We start from the raw sequence: 14675 nt of genomic DNA, 5'->3' as shown, positions 1-14675 counted from the left end.
AAAAAAAAATTTGTTGGGAATTTTTTTAATTGTTATTATCAATTGAACAGTATGATTCTACAAATGCGAGAATTCACCAATAACCAAAATAAGGGTTGCACGCTTGTGAGATCTTCACTTAATATTCTTGGAAACAGACATGGGGTTTATCTATTAGATTAATCCCTATACATTTTTCTGAGGTAATACAGTACACCCCTGCCTCATCGTGCCGCAATACAATTAGGGGCCAATAAAGCTATCTCATGTTTACTTACACTTCTTTCTATCTGGAAAACCTCACGCCACTAAATGTCACCCCATGAGCCACACACCAAAACAACCATTTTATACCACAACCTCCCTCTTACCTCCACCCACACACACCTTCTGGAATCATTTCCTCAGACCACACACACGCATGCAGGCACGCACACACGCACACATTAATCAACAGTACATTTACAGGCACACAGATTAATGAGGGCGTACTCAACAAAAACATAATCACAACATCAGTATACCTCCAAAAGTACAATAAAAACATACATTTAAAATAACTGAATCTTCGTGTGACATAAATATATTTTGCCTCTCTTCGTTTTAGTTTAACAAGATTCCAATTACGGAATCTGAAGTTCTTACTGTAAAAAACATTGGGCCATTCTAGTCCTATAATTGGTGATCCATAATCATGTTAGACAAGGCAAGTCACAATACATTCTCCAAACTATTCTAGCAAAATCCTCATTCTTTACAATAAATAGTAAAGTTCTTGAAAAGAGCGAGATTCCGGTCACATAAATGTAATCTTATAACGAAATGCACAAATTTTCACAAAAAAATGTCAACAATGGAATTGTATAGCTTTTGCTCTACACCTTGAAATGTGAGAAAAGTAGATTTTGTTACATTTGCTTTGGTGAATGTCACTTTACAAGGACAGCTTTGATTGATGTCCTTTCTGATACTAGGCTTTTGAATCCAAAAAGCCAATATGAATAATAATATCATAGCTTTGGGTTTGAAATAGTTTGTGGATTCTCTGAGAAACACAATTGTCTTACTTGTCATATGCCAAGTCAGATCAAATGTGAGATTCAGCATTCCTGAAAATAAATTAAAATACACACATGGGCACACAAATACAGACGCATGTACATTACACATACACGCCATGACATCATAAGTCAGCACTATGACATCGCAAACACTGGCTTTGACATCTTCATGCGGTTTGTCTTTTCACTTTGATTGCATCTGCTTTTTTAAATCAAGAATACAAAAGGTTAAAATCCACTAGAAAGATGAATATTCAAAATCCAGGAAACATTGAGCTTCACAGAGAGAAAAAAAAATAGGGGAACTAATAATCATGGTGATGATAATAATAATCAAAGAGTAAATCTATAGTAATCATAACCATGACCATAAACACAAACACATATCACAGAGTTTTAAAAACATTGTCTGGCTGAAAGTAATACATTTTTGTCTTTATCCAGTCACAGTTAAAGGGGAGAGCCGAAATACTATACAAAGATTTTGTAAATACTATGGTCTCATTATCCCTTCAGTCAAAGTTGAGAGTTCAACCCTTTCAAAATTGGCCAAAAATGACCACATCTTCCATTTTATAATCCGTCAAACCCACAAAAAAATAAACTTTTGTAAATGTACAAAATACGACATTAGGTCCACCCCCACCCCTGCAATGTAAAAAAACAATAATATGATGGCTTTTTGTCACACTCAATGTCAACCTCACGAGGGCACAAAGTAGCTTTGCAGCATTGACTCTGTTTTCTTCACACTTACAAAATGTGTCAGTCATTTCTGCAGTGTTGCACAAACCTTCTCCAACATTGACACAGAATAAGGAAAAAGCCAACATAGTACAGACCACAGACACACATAAAGAGTTTTCAGAATAGCCCTTGGTGTTAAGTGTCCATTGTCTTCTGTTCTCCCTTTTCCCACCTTCCTCCAAATATTGTGGCTTGAGTTTCAGAAACAGTCAGGTGGAATTTAGAGAAGTCTGAGTAGTGATTGGTATATTAACTACTAACAAATCAATGTTTTACCTCACGATCCTGGTAAACAGCTCAGAAAGGATTATCAATGGAGCAGGAGCTTGGCTGGTTTTGGGGATTGTTTGAAGGGACAGACCCATGGGCAGGTATAGCTAAACAAAGCCGTTGCATTAGCCAATAGGTAAATCCTCTGTATGGCAGTGTTCCTCAAAATTAACGCATCTTCACTGAGCTTTCATTCTCATGTGGTCAACAACTTTGTTTAGTTTTTTTCCCTTTCAGGTGGTCTTTAACTCCTTAAAAACATGACTGACATTGTGTATCGAATAACAGTGTCAAAGCATCTCTGTGTGACTATAAACATAACTGGAATCAGCTCCACAGTTTGGAAACTGACCTCATTTGAGTCTTGGGTCTCTATGGGAATGACAACCATCACATCGACCAGCCAGCCAATCAGGCGAGGGTGCAAAGGTCATGCAGCAAAGTTATATTTGTGTCAAATCATGCTAATAATAACTGAAGAAATCCAGCCATAATCAAGAGGTTCAACCTTTACATGACCTTATACAAAATGTCTGCAGACTGAGTTATGGCTGTAGTGTGAGATTGTGGTAGCTAGCAACAGTACTCCAAATATGTCTATTTTCAAGTTGTCCAATCAAAAATTAGGAAAGTGACAATGGGCAACTCAAATGTCCACTCAGTGTCAGCCATTAAGTCATCAGGCTATAGCTGTGTGATACCCACCCCCAGAATACACATACTGTCTAACAGGACTTTATTCCTTTACAAAAACCAACAATTTACAGTCTTGTATTTTTTTTTTTTTTTACAAAACTCAAACCACCATCACATTGTTCTGCATTCCATTGACATCTCAGTGTCTGTTCAGATTCAAAGACAGTTTAGTTCTCTCTGTTAGAGCAACAAGAAACTCAATAACCATTTATTCATTTAATCCACTAGTAAAAGTCATCATGTCCTCGGATAATGTTTCAATTGCACGAAAAACTTTTAGAAATTGTTCCTTTTTTTCTCTATACATGGCCCTTTTTCTTTCTCCCTCCTCAACAATATGGTTGAATATTCTCTTTCCCAAGACTCACAATAACATGAATCAAATCAATAGGCTTCATTCAAAATTTCCTCTAATAATTCAATTTTCTCAGTGGTTTCTTTCTATCATTGCCCTTTTCTGTGTTTCCTGGCAACAGGTAACAATGGCATCCACTCTTCTCTCACGGCTTTCATTCTTGTTGGGACGTAGTATCCCCGTCATATCCTTCTCTCTCATCAGCTTGCCCATGTCTCTTGTTTCTTCTTCTACTCATCTATCTTTCCATCATGCCCCAATTGACCTTCTCTTCCTCTCCCTTTCCTTTCTGTGTGAACACTTTCAGCGTGAACATTCTCAACACGACCTTCATCTCTCCTTCACCGTTGGCTTTAGTCTCTCACACAGTCACCTCGTTCTTACTAGCCGTCCTCAATGTCTGGCCCCCTCCTCCGCCACCGGGGATGTATTGGAGCTGTTCGATGGTGTTCTGCCTCTTGGTGGCGAATGCCATCCTCCGCACGTTGTGGCCCCCGATGGTCCCCGCCCCGCTCCCTTGCCCTACCCCGGCCCCTGGTCCGTGCCCATGAGGGTCCCCCCAGCTTCCTACCGGGTGGCCCGCCACACTCATCTCCAGCTCGTGGCCCGATGTGGGGTGGGAGTTCATCTTGATCATGTGATGGCGGTCCAGCGAGGGTGTGACGCAGACGTTCTGCTGTGATTGGGCCTTGTGGCTGAGGCATCCCATTGTCGGGACCCCCATCCCCCCAAATTCCCCCATCCCGCTCATACCCACCATACCGCCCAATCCTGGCATGCCCATGCCCACCATCCTCTCCTCCAGACGGTCGGGCGAGACTAGGAGTCTCTCGTGGGACTTGCGAAGCGTCTGTGATGTGGAGCTCTTGCTGGTGGTCATAGCCTTGTAGTACTGGTGCTGCTGGTTCTTGGAGAGTCTGGAGAGGGTGTTGCCCTCGCCAAGTGCTAGGAGCTGGTCCTGGGACATGACCCTCCGCGGGGCCTTGTCGAAGGCAGCCTGGTACCCCGACGACTCGGCTGGCAGAGGGTAGGGGTTGGGGGTGGATGTGGGCACGTGGATATGTGTCCGGGAGGAGTGGAGGGGGAGGGTACCCCTGGCGCCGAGAGTGTAGTCACCGCCCCAGTGGAGGTGGTGCTGGGAGGAGTGGAACGACAGAGGGGCGTTGTTAGGTCGTCGCTTCGATGAGTAGTAGCCAGAGTAGTCCTCCAGATCTTTCTCTGTTATTTTGGGGGGGGGGTTGAGTTTTTAAAGAAAGACGATGAAAGAAACAAATGTAGAAATAACAGTTAGTGAAATTCATTCATTATTAGGTGAAACAAAGTGTTCCAACATTTCTCGTCCTAAGTCTTTAATCTTTAAAGACTTTCCCTGGACTGAGCTCCCTGAAAGCAAACTGAAATGTGACCATTAGCCAACCGTTAGTTCCTCTCTCTCCGTTTATTCTACAACCCCCCTATACATCCTCCCTATTACATAGTTTTCTGGGGCACCTACTCTAGACAAACAAGTCTTTATCAACGCCCATTCTATAGACTATAACAGCCTACATTAAAGGCACAACATAAGAGAATACGTCTGACACACACCGCCGGCCGCTGCTTCTCGCCTGTTATTGCTTCTTCCACACACATATCTCTGGAGCTCTCGCTCTAACAACCCCCCCCCCCCCCCCACTAGCGGCTGCCACCCAGACACTCAGCCCTCACTCCGGCCCCTCCCCCACCGCCCCCCTCCTCACCGAGCCTCTTCAGGGAGCTGTAACGGCTGATCTCAGGTTTCATGGCCGCCTCGTAGGAGGGGGGAAGCTGGGCCAGGTTGTGGAAGGAGTGCGAGAAAGGGGGTTGCGGGTGCATGCCGGAGTTGTTGTGCTTGCCGGTGAGGAGGGTCCCCGTGGAGGCCAGCTGGGCGTTGTTCATGCGGGGCACGCGCTCTGGAGGAGCAAGAGGAGGAAGAGGAAGACATTTTCAAAGACCCGACACACACGGGAGCATTAACCAGGTCCCTAACACACAGGGATACATTTAGAATGACCTAACATGTTTATTAACATAATATATACAGTATGAGTACGTTTATAAGGACCTAATATACACAAACACACACACACACACACACACACACACACACACACACATTTACAAGGACCTAACACATATATGGTGGGTAGCTACATTTATAACGTGCCAACATGTACTTAAAATGACCTTCAAGGTACATATACATTGACGAAACGTGCCAATTCATCACAAATTACTAGTCTTAGAGAATTGCTGCCATTTGTAATTTGTACATTTTCAAGTCATTCTAAGGCGACTAGTATGAGGTAACATATAAAACAAGCCAAGATGATTGTCTGACACTTTGGCCATTGACCATGTACAATAATGGGCAATAACAGCCAAGAATATCTTTATAACCACTGAGGGAGCACACGGGAGACATTGACCACTGTGGAGTAACACGTGCAGGCTTCGGGTCACTGACTTCACTCACGCCAAGCCCCATAGTGTAAGTAAGCACACTTACACCACAAACGGATACAGTACATAGCGCATACTGAGACACTTACGAGGGAGACGCACACACAGAGTGAGTGGGAGCACTGAAACAGCGACAGTGTTAAGGAAACAGCGACTGTGCTGAGGGGAAAAACACCCGATGGTACATGTACAACACCAGACAGACGTGTCACGAGGCCAACTCACACACCCGCCGCCTGTGTCAGCCAGTTAGGCTTACCCTTAGCAGCTGAGTGTTTGGGACTGGAACCAGACACCTGGATAAAATTGTGGTGCAAGTTGCCAACTGCAAGAGAGCACAGCGAACACTGACGGTACAGCCACTTGTGCGTGTACGCGTGAAGCATGAGCATTGTTTGCGTGTGTGGTGGAGTGTGTGCGGTGGGATTACGTGAGCGTGTTCAGAGTGCAAGCATTGTTGAGCGCGACTCCATACAGTCAGCGTTACCAGGCTACTGCGTCCACCACCGCTGTCCGCGGTCATCGCTGTAAGGGTTCGTATACATCTGAAAACAGGCTATTACTGTGTTATTACAATGCAATAACAGCGTTAGTGTTCTGACACTAACAGTGTTATAACGTTGTCATTACAGTGTTGTCACTCACTGCGGTTGTCTTTGCTCTGGAGCACCGGGGTGTAGAGGTTCTTGGGGGGACGACCGAGGCCGTCTCCTACGGTAGCGCTGGTCAGGACGCTGCTGTCGTTCCTCTCCCCCTGTTGGACTGGGCTGGCCTGGCTGCGTAGGATGTCCACCAGGGCTCTGGGAGAAGGAAAAGAGAAGAGGAGGGGAGCGGAAAAAATCATGGACAAGGGCGAGAGAGTAGAACAAACTACTTTCCGTTCAAAAGTAGAGCATTCGACTTAGCTGGCCACAAATGTAAAATGTGCTACTTGTTCATTGATTGTGGTTCAGTTTCGTCACCCCTGTGGCTTGTGACCTCAATGGATTTAAAAGACTAAAACCCACTGACAGACCCACATACACCCATACGGCCGTTTTTCAGACAGTGGTTACTGATCGTCTGCTCAAAGACAATTCTCCATTCTTTTCTCACCTGGGCATGTTGATGTCTCTGTTCCGGGGTCGTCGGGATATCTTGTGGAAGGCCACCTTGATACCCACTGCCACCACTAGGGTGAAGGAGATCACCCCTCCGATCACGTACGCCGTGCTGTTGCTCTGCTGCTGCAGCTGCTCCGAGTCTGGGTCACCCCGGTTCCCCGACAGCGGGGGGTTCGTCTGCGGTGTGTCAAGCCACCCGGGCGAGTTGTAGTTGTTGCACGACTCCTGGTCCAGGCGGCTACGCTGGTGATCACAACAGTAACGGTAGTGGCAGGTGCCGCAGCAGTAGATGTAGGTGCCCTTGGAGCAGTTGAAAGTGCTGTCTAACTGGCCCATGACATCGTAGTAGGCCCGACACACGTCCACATCCACCAGGCGCCGGGGGGGTGGAGCCACCTGGGCAGCACCCAGAGGGGGCTTGAGGGCGTCAGCTGCCGTCATGTTCTGAGGGAGCTTGATCTGGGGGAGGGGCTTGGGGAGTGTTTCGGGTTCTTTCGGCTCGCCGTCGTGAGCGTCCTCCATCTCAGCCGCTTTATGCGCCACCTTCGCCCCCCCCGGGGGCGGCGGCATCGGTTTGTTCCCAAAGCCGGTGAGGAGGAACAGGGTGGTGCCGCTGGGGCCGCCATTGGATGAGCGGCGCTCTGTGGTGATGGTGACGGCGGAAAGGACGAGGCCGGACACAAGGAAAAATATGAGGGAGTTGCTAAACATCCTTCTGTAGGTTCTTGGCCTCATTTTTCAACGTTTCAGCGTTTCTGAGCCAAAGTTTTTTTTTCTTAAGGCCCGCCGGGTGTTCAAATATCAAGGTCCTCTTCCAAGAAGGAAAGTGTCTTCTTTGAATTTCACTGGAGTGTAAGTCTAAAAATATAAAAAGCTTCTACTCAAGGTTTCAATTGGAATACGATGAACTAATCCTTCGTTAGTGCTTCCGTGTACAGAACACACACTAGTGTGGGTGTTTTTACGTTGTTTAAAAGTGATTTTTTTGTTTGTTCTTGCAATGCGTGTGGCGTGTAACTTGTATGTATTTATGTAAACATATCTCTCAAGCTCTCAATACAAATCTATTCTCGTTCGTAAGCAGCTTATGTAAAAGTTGAGGTTTTATATATTCCTATATTTCTACGTTCTAGACCTTAGCATGTACTGGCCTATATTATGGCTATACTTGTGAAAGGACCATTTGAAGTTTGTCTCGACAACTTCAACTTAGTACACAAAAACAAAATAGATGATGAGGCTGGAAAATGTATATATTGTAAACATCAGTCAATAAAGTGTTATTTTATGGAATGGTAAGAGTAATGATAATGTTTGTGGCCTCTACTGTGCAGACCTCACTCAAATGGCAAGTGTGGGTTGTCTTTCTTTATGAGAGGCAGTATTATCTTGTAAACAAAATCAATGTGTAAACATTTCGTACCCTTCGGAGTCTTTTGAACTATCCCACAAAGTTATGAATAAGGTAGCAAGCAAATCCTATTTGAAGGGCAGGTGTAGTCTGTAAACATTAAGGGTTGTACGTAAACTTCATTTTCTTTATTTGAGTACTTTTCACCTATGCTTAATTGTATATTTTCACTTGGAATTGGCACTTCAGTTTTCCGTTGTATTTGACCCGCAAACCTCAATGTAAAACTTTGTGTGAATTGTAAACAACGGTGTTGGCAGCTTTAGGTGTCTCTAATTCATCATGTCCATACATGTGCTAGAACAGATTGGTTTATTATCAGTATTAGCTTGATAGTGTCATTTCTTCTGCACTGAGCTTTCTATTTGTTCACAAATCAACTTTTTGAATATTGAGAGAAAGGAAATAGAGGTGGGGTGGTCAATTGAGGAAATATCATTCAGAGAGACTTGGGATTCTAAATTCGTACTTAAATACAGTGGTTGAAAGCCTAAAAAAGGTTTGCACTATGAGAAAAGGACCAATCGCAAAAGCTTGTCACAAGGTCCGGTGAAAATGGGTACTGAAGAAATGTACCAAGCAGCATATATAGTTGAGACAAACCGGGACCACACAATTTACACCTAACTTAGTGAGAAAGGGAAAACTAAGATATAACACAGCGAGTGATGGACAAAATGAATAAAGGCAGTCGGAGATAGTAATTTCTGTTTGTTGGTGAATTAGGAAAAGGTGAGAGAGGGAAGGAGGGACTGGTGATGGGAGATGGAGGGACGAAAGGAGGCTAAGGATCTATGTGCGTTTGATCCCCTTGCGGGAGTGTCTCTGCTCTGAGTTTAACTCGGCCCAACAGAATAGAACGAAGGTGGGCTTGGGCCCGATTCTGGCAGGACAGCGCGGCTCCGCCCACAGAACAGACATGAAAATGTCTGGATTCATTCGTTCAATGCAGAATATGTGGAGAAAATGTACACTATGATATGGTCACTTTCCAGCCTAACCTAACCTGGGCTGATGACTACAGATACATGGTAATGGTGACCTAAACGAGAAAAGTAGAACAATCTAATATGAAAAGCTTTCTAAGCTATTTTCTTCTGGGAAAAAATGCAGGAAATGGTATCCTAGTGTCATATAAGCTCTTCACTGTATCCCTGAATGTATGAGCGCGCCTATATTTGAAAGTTACTATGTGAGATGTTGTTGATGCAAAGAAATCTTAAACATAGTAAGATGATAGTTCTAAATGTTGGGTCATAGTATGGCTGGTGTAATATGGCTTATGTGTTAAAGTGTATCTCCTTTGACAGACAACATCAATACGCTGAGAGGAAGAAAAGAAGCACAAGTGTTTGAATATCATTCGGGTTAAAAGGAAACGGGGGCTTTTCAGATTGTTAAATGTGGTGTGCCGACATGTGCTGTATGGGAGAATGCTGGAGAGATGCTGACAGAGAGAGAAAAAAAGTGAGGTATATATTGAGGGAGATAAGCAAAGTAGCGACAGAATAGCAGCAAGGCCAATGTATCACGTTATATGTGACTTGTCTTGCCCTTCAGTCAGTCAAAGCCTAGTTCGATTGATCGATCTGGGGCCGAGCTATCAGAGCCTGAGCAAGTTTGTGAGTTATCACTGCTTACCATTCTCCAACTAATGTATTCATCCAAATCTGAAAGATTTTAGGAGCAGAAAAGTATTATTTTTAAACTGACGGACAATAAATGTACATTTAACTACAGGCGTTAGGCTAACTCTCCACAATGTGGTTATAACTACTTTTTATTTGATAGAATGTTATAAGTTTAATGAACACTTTGAGCTTCAATGCTATTTTGAAGTAATAAGGATATGAAATGTGCATTTTATGTGTTAGGGAGACTAATGAAAAATGACTATTTTGATATCGAATCTGAACGCTGTGTGAACTCAAGCTAACACTAAGTGAAACATGAGGTATGAATGATAAACGTGACTTTGGTAGTTTCGTTGTTGTCGTTATTTTTCTTTTTTCTTGCACAGTTCGTACGGCACCGGTTTTGGTCTCGCTCTAAACAAAACAGGGGGAAGAAAGAAAAACAGTCAGTGCAAATAAAGGTCCAAAATCACCCCCCCCACCAAAAAAATAAAAAAATAAAAAAGGGATGTAGAAGGTCCGTTGTAATTAGCAAACAGCCTCTGGATCTAAAGCGGGGGGAGAACGTCCCCTTAGTTGTTCCACCTGGCCAAGACTGTGATGATGCCGTAATCCAGCTTTGAGGTTCTTTCAGTTCTTTGCTTTTTTTCCTTCTTCAAACTTCTTCTACGTCTTTACTTATTCTAAATTGACACTGCAAAAAGAAGAAGACAGCAAGCGGATCAACGGATGACCTTTTCTTCATCCACAGTTTAGCCATCGCGTTTCTATTCTAGGAGAGTTTAGGTACAAGACATAAACTGAGTGTGCAAAACATTAAGGAACACCTGCTCTTTCCATGACATAGACTGACCAGGTGAATCCAGGTGAACGCTATGATCCCTTGTTGATGTCACTTGTTAAATCCACTTTAAAATCAGTGTAGATGAAGGGGAGGAGACAGGTTAAAGAAGGATTTTTAAGTCTTGAGACAATTGAGACATGGATTGTGTACGTGTGCCATTCAAAGGGTGAATGAGCAAGACAAAATATTTAAGTGCCTTTGAAAGGGGTATGGTAGTAGGTGCCAGGCGCTGCTGGGTTTTTCATGTTCAACAGTTTCCGGTGTGTATCAAAAATGGTCCACCACCCAAAGGACATCCAGCCAACTTGACACAACTGTGGGAACCATTGGAGTCAACATGGGCCAGCATCCCTGTGGAACACTTTTGACACCTTGTAGAGTCCATGCCCTGACGAAATTAGGCTGTTCTGAGGGCAAAAGTGGGGGGTTAAAACTCAATATTAGGAAGATGTCCTTAATGTTTTGTACACTCAGTGTACTAAAAGCACTGGTAATACCAACACTGAACAAGCATGCATGATTACTCCTACAAAAACAGTTGGCTAATAACTGGTATAAGCAGTAATTAACAAGTGCTAACATTCACTCTGTTTGGCTAAATCGATTCATATTTCAGATTGCGCGATATCCACGGTGTAAAAATGACAATGCATGTTGCATTATTGCATTAATTTAAAAGCAACGATTTAATTGATTCAAATCATCATACTGTCAGCAAATCTGTAACATAATACAATTCGGAAAAGCTCATCCTTTCACACCAGACCTTGAATATCACAGTCATAGACTCCTGAGGACTACAGTCTCCTACAGTCCTTCGTTAGGTAAGGACCTGCGAGATCACACTACATTAACATCAACTTCGAGAGAATAGACATGTTGTGACTTCAACAACAAAAAAACAGCTAGGGACATGATGATGAGACACACCATATGGAGAGCACTGACACCGAGAGACGAGTGTCAGGGGAGAAGAGTAGGTCTCATAGTGAAGACTGGGCCTCAAGAGGAGACAAAAGGAGGGGAGAAGCCACAGATGTGAGCAGAGTGGGGGGTTGCCCGGAATGGGAGTATCCTTTCGAAATGGGAGGAGGAAAAAAGGAGGCAAAGCTGGGTTGGAGGCCCTAACAGTGGTGTCTCTTGTCCTGAAAAGTTAAGGGTGCCTTTAAAATCACTGACTGCCCTGGGGGGCCATTTGCATTCCGTTTCCTGGATGCAGCAATTAAGAAGGTATTGACAACAGCTGATCTCCTCTAATGTGATGCTTTCTAGGCAGAACCATCGGTTTCGACAGACACACCACTCGGCCTGGCCACAAATAGGGAGATGTTATGAGTCTGTTCGGTTCCATATGGAACAGAGAATTCCGAACATGTACACTGCTTGAGCATCTGCATATGCCTGGCCCCTACCGCGAGCACACAGGTCTTAAAGAGACAGCGCACATGCTGGCACACAGCGTGTTAGCGTTACACCGAACCCCCCCTCGCTCCCACCTCCCTCCCTCCCGCTCTCTCTCTGCCAGTGAGTGGGCTGGAGCAGGCTCTCTCAGAATAGCACTGCAGCATTGAACGATAGGAAGAGTGAGAAAGGGAACGAAAGGGAAGGAGCAACACTGTCCTCCACTTTCTCTCTATATCAACACATATCCGTCTATACATTGTCTTATCGATGCCCTCTGTTGTACAATGGGCTTTGCTTCACCTCTCCTCCTTTCCCAAGGATCTCTCCATCTCGCCCTCCTCCCAGGCTGCTCAGTGTCAGATGTTTGTCCACCCCACCGCTCCTCTTGTTCGTCCACCCTACCCCACCTTTTCTCCCCATCTCTCTCTGGACTGAGGCATGCTGGTTCAAAAGGCAGTGCATTAGGATAGTGAGCAACAGCGTCCTTTGTAATTAGGTGTCAGCGTGCATAGGCCTCCGAAGACAAGGCATCATGAATTATGGAAGCAACTTAATTACCGTAGACCCATTACTGACTCCCTTGATAGTTAACGGTAATTATCTTTAATACTGGGAAATGCTGTAGTATTTTTGACCATAATTGAAATATTGTGGCCGTTTCTAAATGTGCCATATCATGTAGCGTTCATTGAGTTTAGTCTATAGGCTCTTTGTGGGAGATTATATATCGATAAACCTCCCACAGCTGAGGTTTTGGGCAGCAAACAGGTGCCTCTATGTGACAATGTTATCAAAGTAAAACCATATCCATACACATTAAAGTTAGGCAGGCTTGCTGACCATGAGCATGATGGTACGGTTGGTGTGTCGACATTTGCATTCATGTGGCGTTGCTCATGTCGGGAACAAGTCATACTGTCATTGTGTGTCTTGGCAAATTCACACACTTCCATTTTCTATTGCTGCTAGATGACTTCATTTATGGGGGGAAACGGACAAGATAGACACAAAATGGGAGGGTAGTTATGGTGGTCGAGGCGCAAAGAGCGAGACCTGTTCACGTGCGCGTTTCATTAGGCAATGTTGCAGCACTAAACAGAAACAAAATGAAGGAACGACTTACCTGCGTGTCGCTGGTTGTATTCAAAGGGCAATAAGATGATGATCCATTTTTAGATGCGGTCGTCAGGCCCGTCACCATGTTTCTTTGAAATTAAACAAGGAAAAAAAAATATTGTAGCACATCAATTGTTGCCAATACAATAATTCCAATATAAATTGAGCAAAAATGGCCCTACACTATGCCACATCAAAATAAAAGCCCATAGATTGGAGTTCACACGCGGATGCGCTGGTCTCTTCCAAATATTAAATAACTACACCAAAACTGTATGTGTGTCATATGGTCAAAAATAATTGTTATAAAAATAGAAAACTCAGCACTCAATTAATAATTAACTTCCATCCTAAATTGCGAGAGTCGTGTTTATCTATCCACTCGAATGAGGCTGTGGAAATCCGTTTTCATGCTTTTGAAGTTATGCAAACAGGAGAACATTAATCAGATTTTGTTCATTAAAAAGTGTTCAAAAGGTAGCTTTACCGGATGTCTAGTAGTCCATTCACCAACATTGGATCTTAATTGTGATTCCCGGAAAATAATTGATCATGCCTACATTTTCCATTGTAATTCCAGGTGAGGATGAAATTAATTTGTCTCGAAGGACATGCTTCTCTCCGAATAGACAGAAAATCGCACAATAATAAAAAAAAACGAGAGGGAGGTCGTCTGAAAATATATTTTCTGATATCATTTAGTTAATCACATATTGCTATTTCCTTTTAGCGGTGACTATAATCCTCAATGCGCTCCCCCTTTGCTATAGAGGTTCCACCGCGTTGATAAAATTCATAAAAAGTGATTGCTTTCACAAAGGTCCGCCACACTCGATGCTCATTCATTGATAGGACAATATGGTAGGCCTACTTGTCCACGTTTCCATTTGTTAAGTGAGCAAAAGTATCTACCAATCGGTGACACGCTTTATTCCCAATGAGATATTTCTTTCGCGGAACCATTGGTTTACAAACGGGGATGGAATGGAATGGTTTAAACGCATGCACCAGGAGCGAACACGCACACGCCTTCAAAAAGCTAAATATTTCTGTTCTGTGTGCACAACAAAGCTCACTGAAAATAACAGTGGAATGCAAAAATCTAAAACACTAGCAAAGTGATGGGGGAAAATTGACACTGCTTTACAGCGTTTCATAGGGAAATAGACAGAGAGGGAAGAGTCTAGGATAATGCAGTGTCATTAGTTGCCTTGACAACCATGTCCATATATTTCAGCTAATTATGAATTTGATGGAAATTAGTAGATGCTTGTTTCCTTCTTCCCAGTCATTGCCCCATTCACTAAATGACGTCATCATACGAAAAAAGGAAATATGCAAATATAAAGATAAACTTCAATTCGTTGCACAATCTGTTCCCAAATTCTCTCAGGCGTGCCTTCCCTCAGTGACAGATAAATTACAGTACCCTGTAGGCTACATAAAATAGAACAGAACAGAGCAGAGTAGAAAATAATATGCATCAAAGTCTACCATAAAGTCCACCATTGGTGGAAGCATTATTATGTGACAGAGGCAGCAATATTGATCAGTGTAGCAGAACAGGAGCACAC

General features: G+C 43.6%; 1 protein-coding gene across 3 annotated transcripts; it reads right to left on the bottom strand.

Annotated features, from left to right (window-relative positions):
• Positions 1–9: 9 nt before the first annotated feature.
• Positions 10–14070, bottom strand: LOC139554588 (protein shisa-7-like). 3 transcript variants are annotated; one of them, XM_071367513.1, is made up of 8 exons: positions 13589–14070; positions 13109–13190; positions 10323–10431; positions 6685–10151; positions 6235–6389; positions 5849–5914; positions 4848–5039; positions 10–4326 (listed from the first exon to the last, which is right to left on the bottom strand). In XM_071367513.1, the coding sequence occupies exons 4-8, from the start codon at positions 7425–7427 to the stop codon at positions 3470–3472; spliced, it is 2013 nt and encodes a 670-aa protein (XP_071223614.1). In that variant the 5' UTR covers positions 7428–10151; positions 10323–10431; positions 13109–13190; positions 13589–14070; the 3' UTR covers positions 10–3469. The 3 variants fall into 3 exon arrangements, with proteins under 3 accessions (XP_071223614.1, XP_071223613.1, XP_071223615.1); XM_071367512.1 differs by having other exon boundaries at positions 6685–10431; XM_071367514.1 differs by lacking the exon at positions 5849–5914 and having other exon boundaries at positions 6685–10431; positions 13589–14062.
• Positions 14071–14675: the final 605 nt, after the last annotated feature.

Source organism: Salvelinus alpinus, chromosome 26, assembly GCF_045679555.1.
Source record: "Salvelinus alpinus chromosome 26, SLU_Salpinus.1, whole genome shotgun sequence".
Lineage (NCBI taxonomy): Eukaryota > Metazoa > Chordata > Actinopteri > Salmoniformes > Salmonidae > Salvelinus > Salvelinus alpinus.
This window is presented reverse-complemented; position numbering and strand designations above follow the sequence as displayed.

What these genes read in the sequence shown, in the direction of transcription:
- LOC139554588 (XM_071367512.1), bottom strand. Translation starts at nt 7,427, where the DNA reads ATGAGGCCAAGAACCTACAGAAGGATGTTTAGCAACTCCCTCATATTT. An exon ending in AGAGACATCAACATGCCCAG is followed by an intron (nt 6,390 to 6,684) that starts GTGAGAAAAGAA and finishes TCCTTCTCCCAG; the next exon opens with AGCCCTGGTGGACATCCTAC. An exon ending in CAGCTCCCTGAAGAGGCTCG is followed by an intron (nt 4,327 to 4,847) that starts GTGAGGAGGGGG and finishes CCAAAATAACAG; the next exon opens with AGAAAGATCTGGAGGACTAC.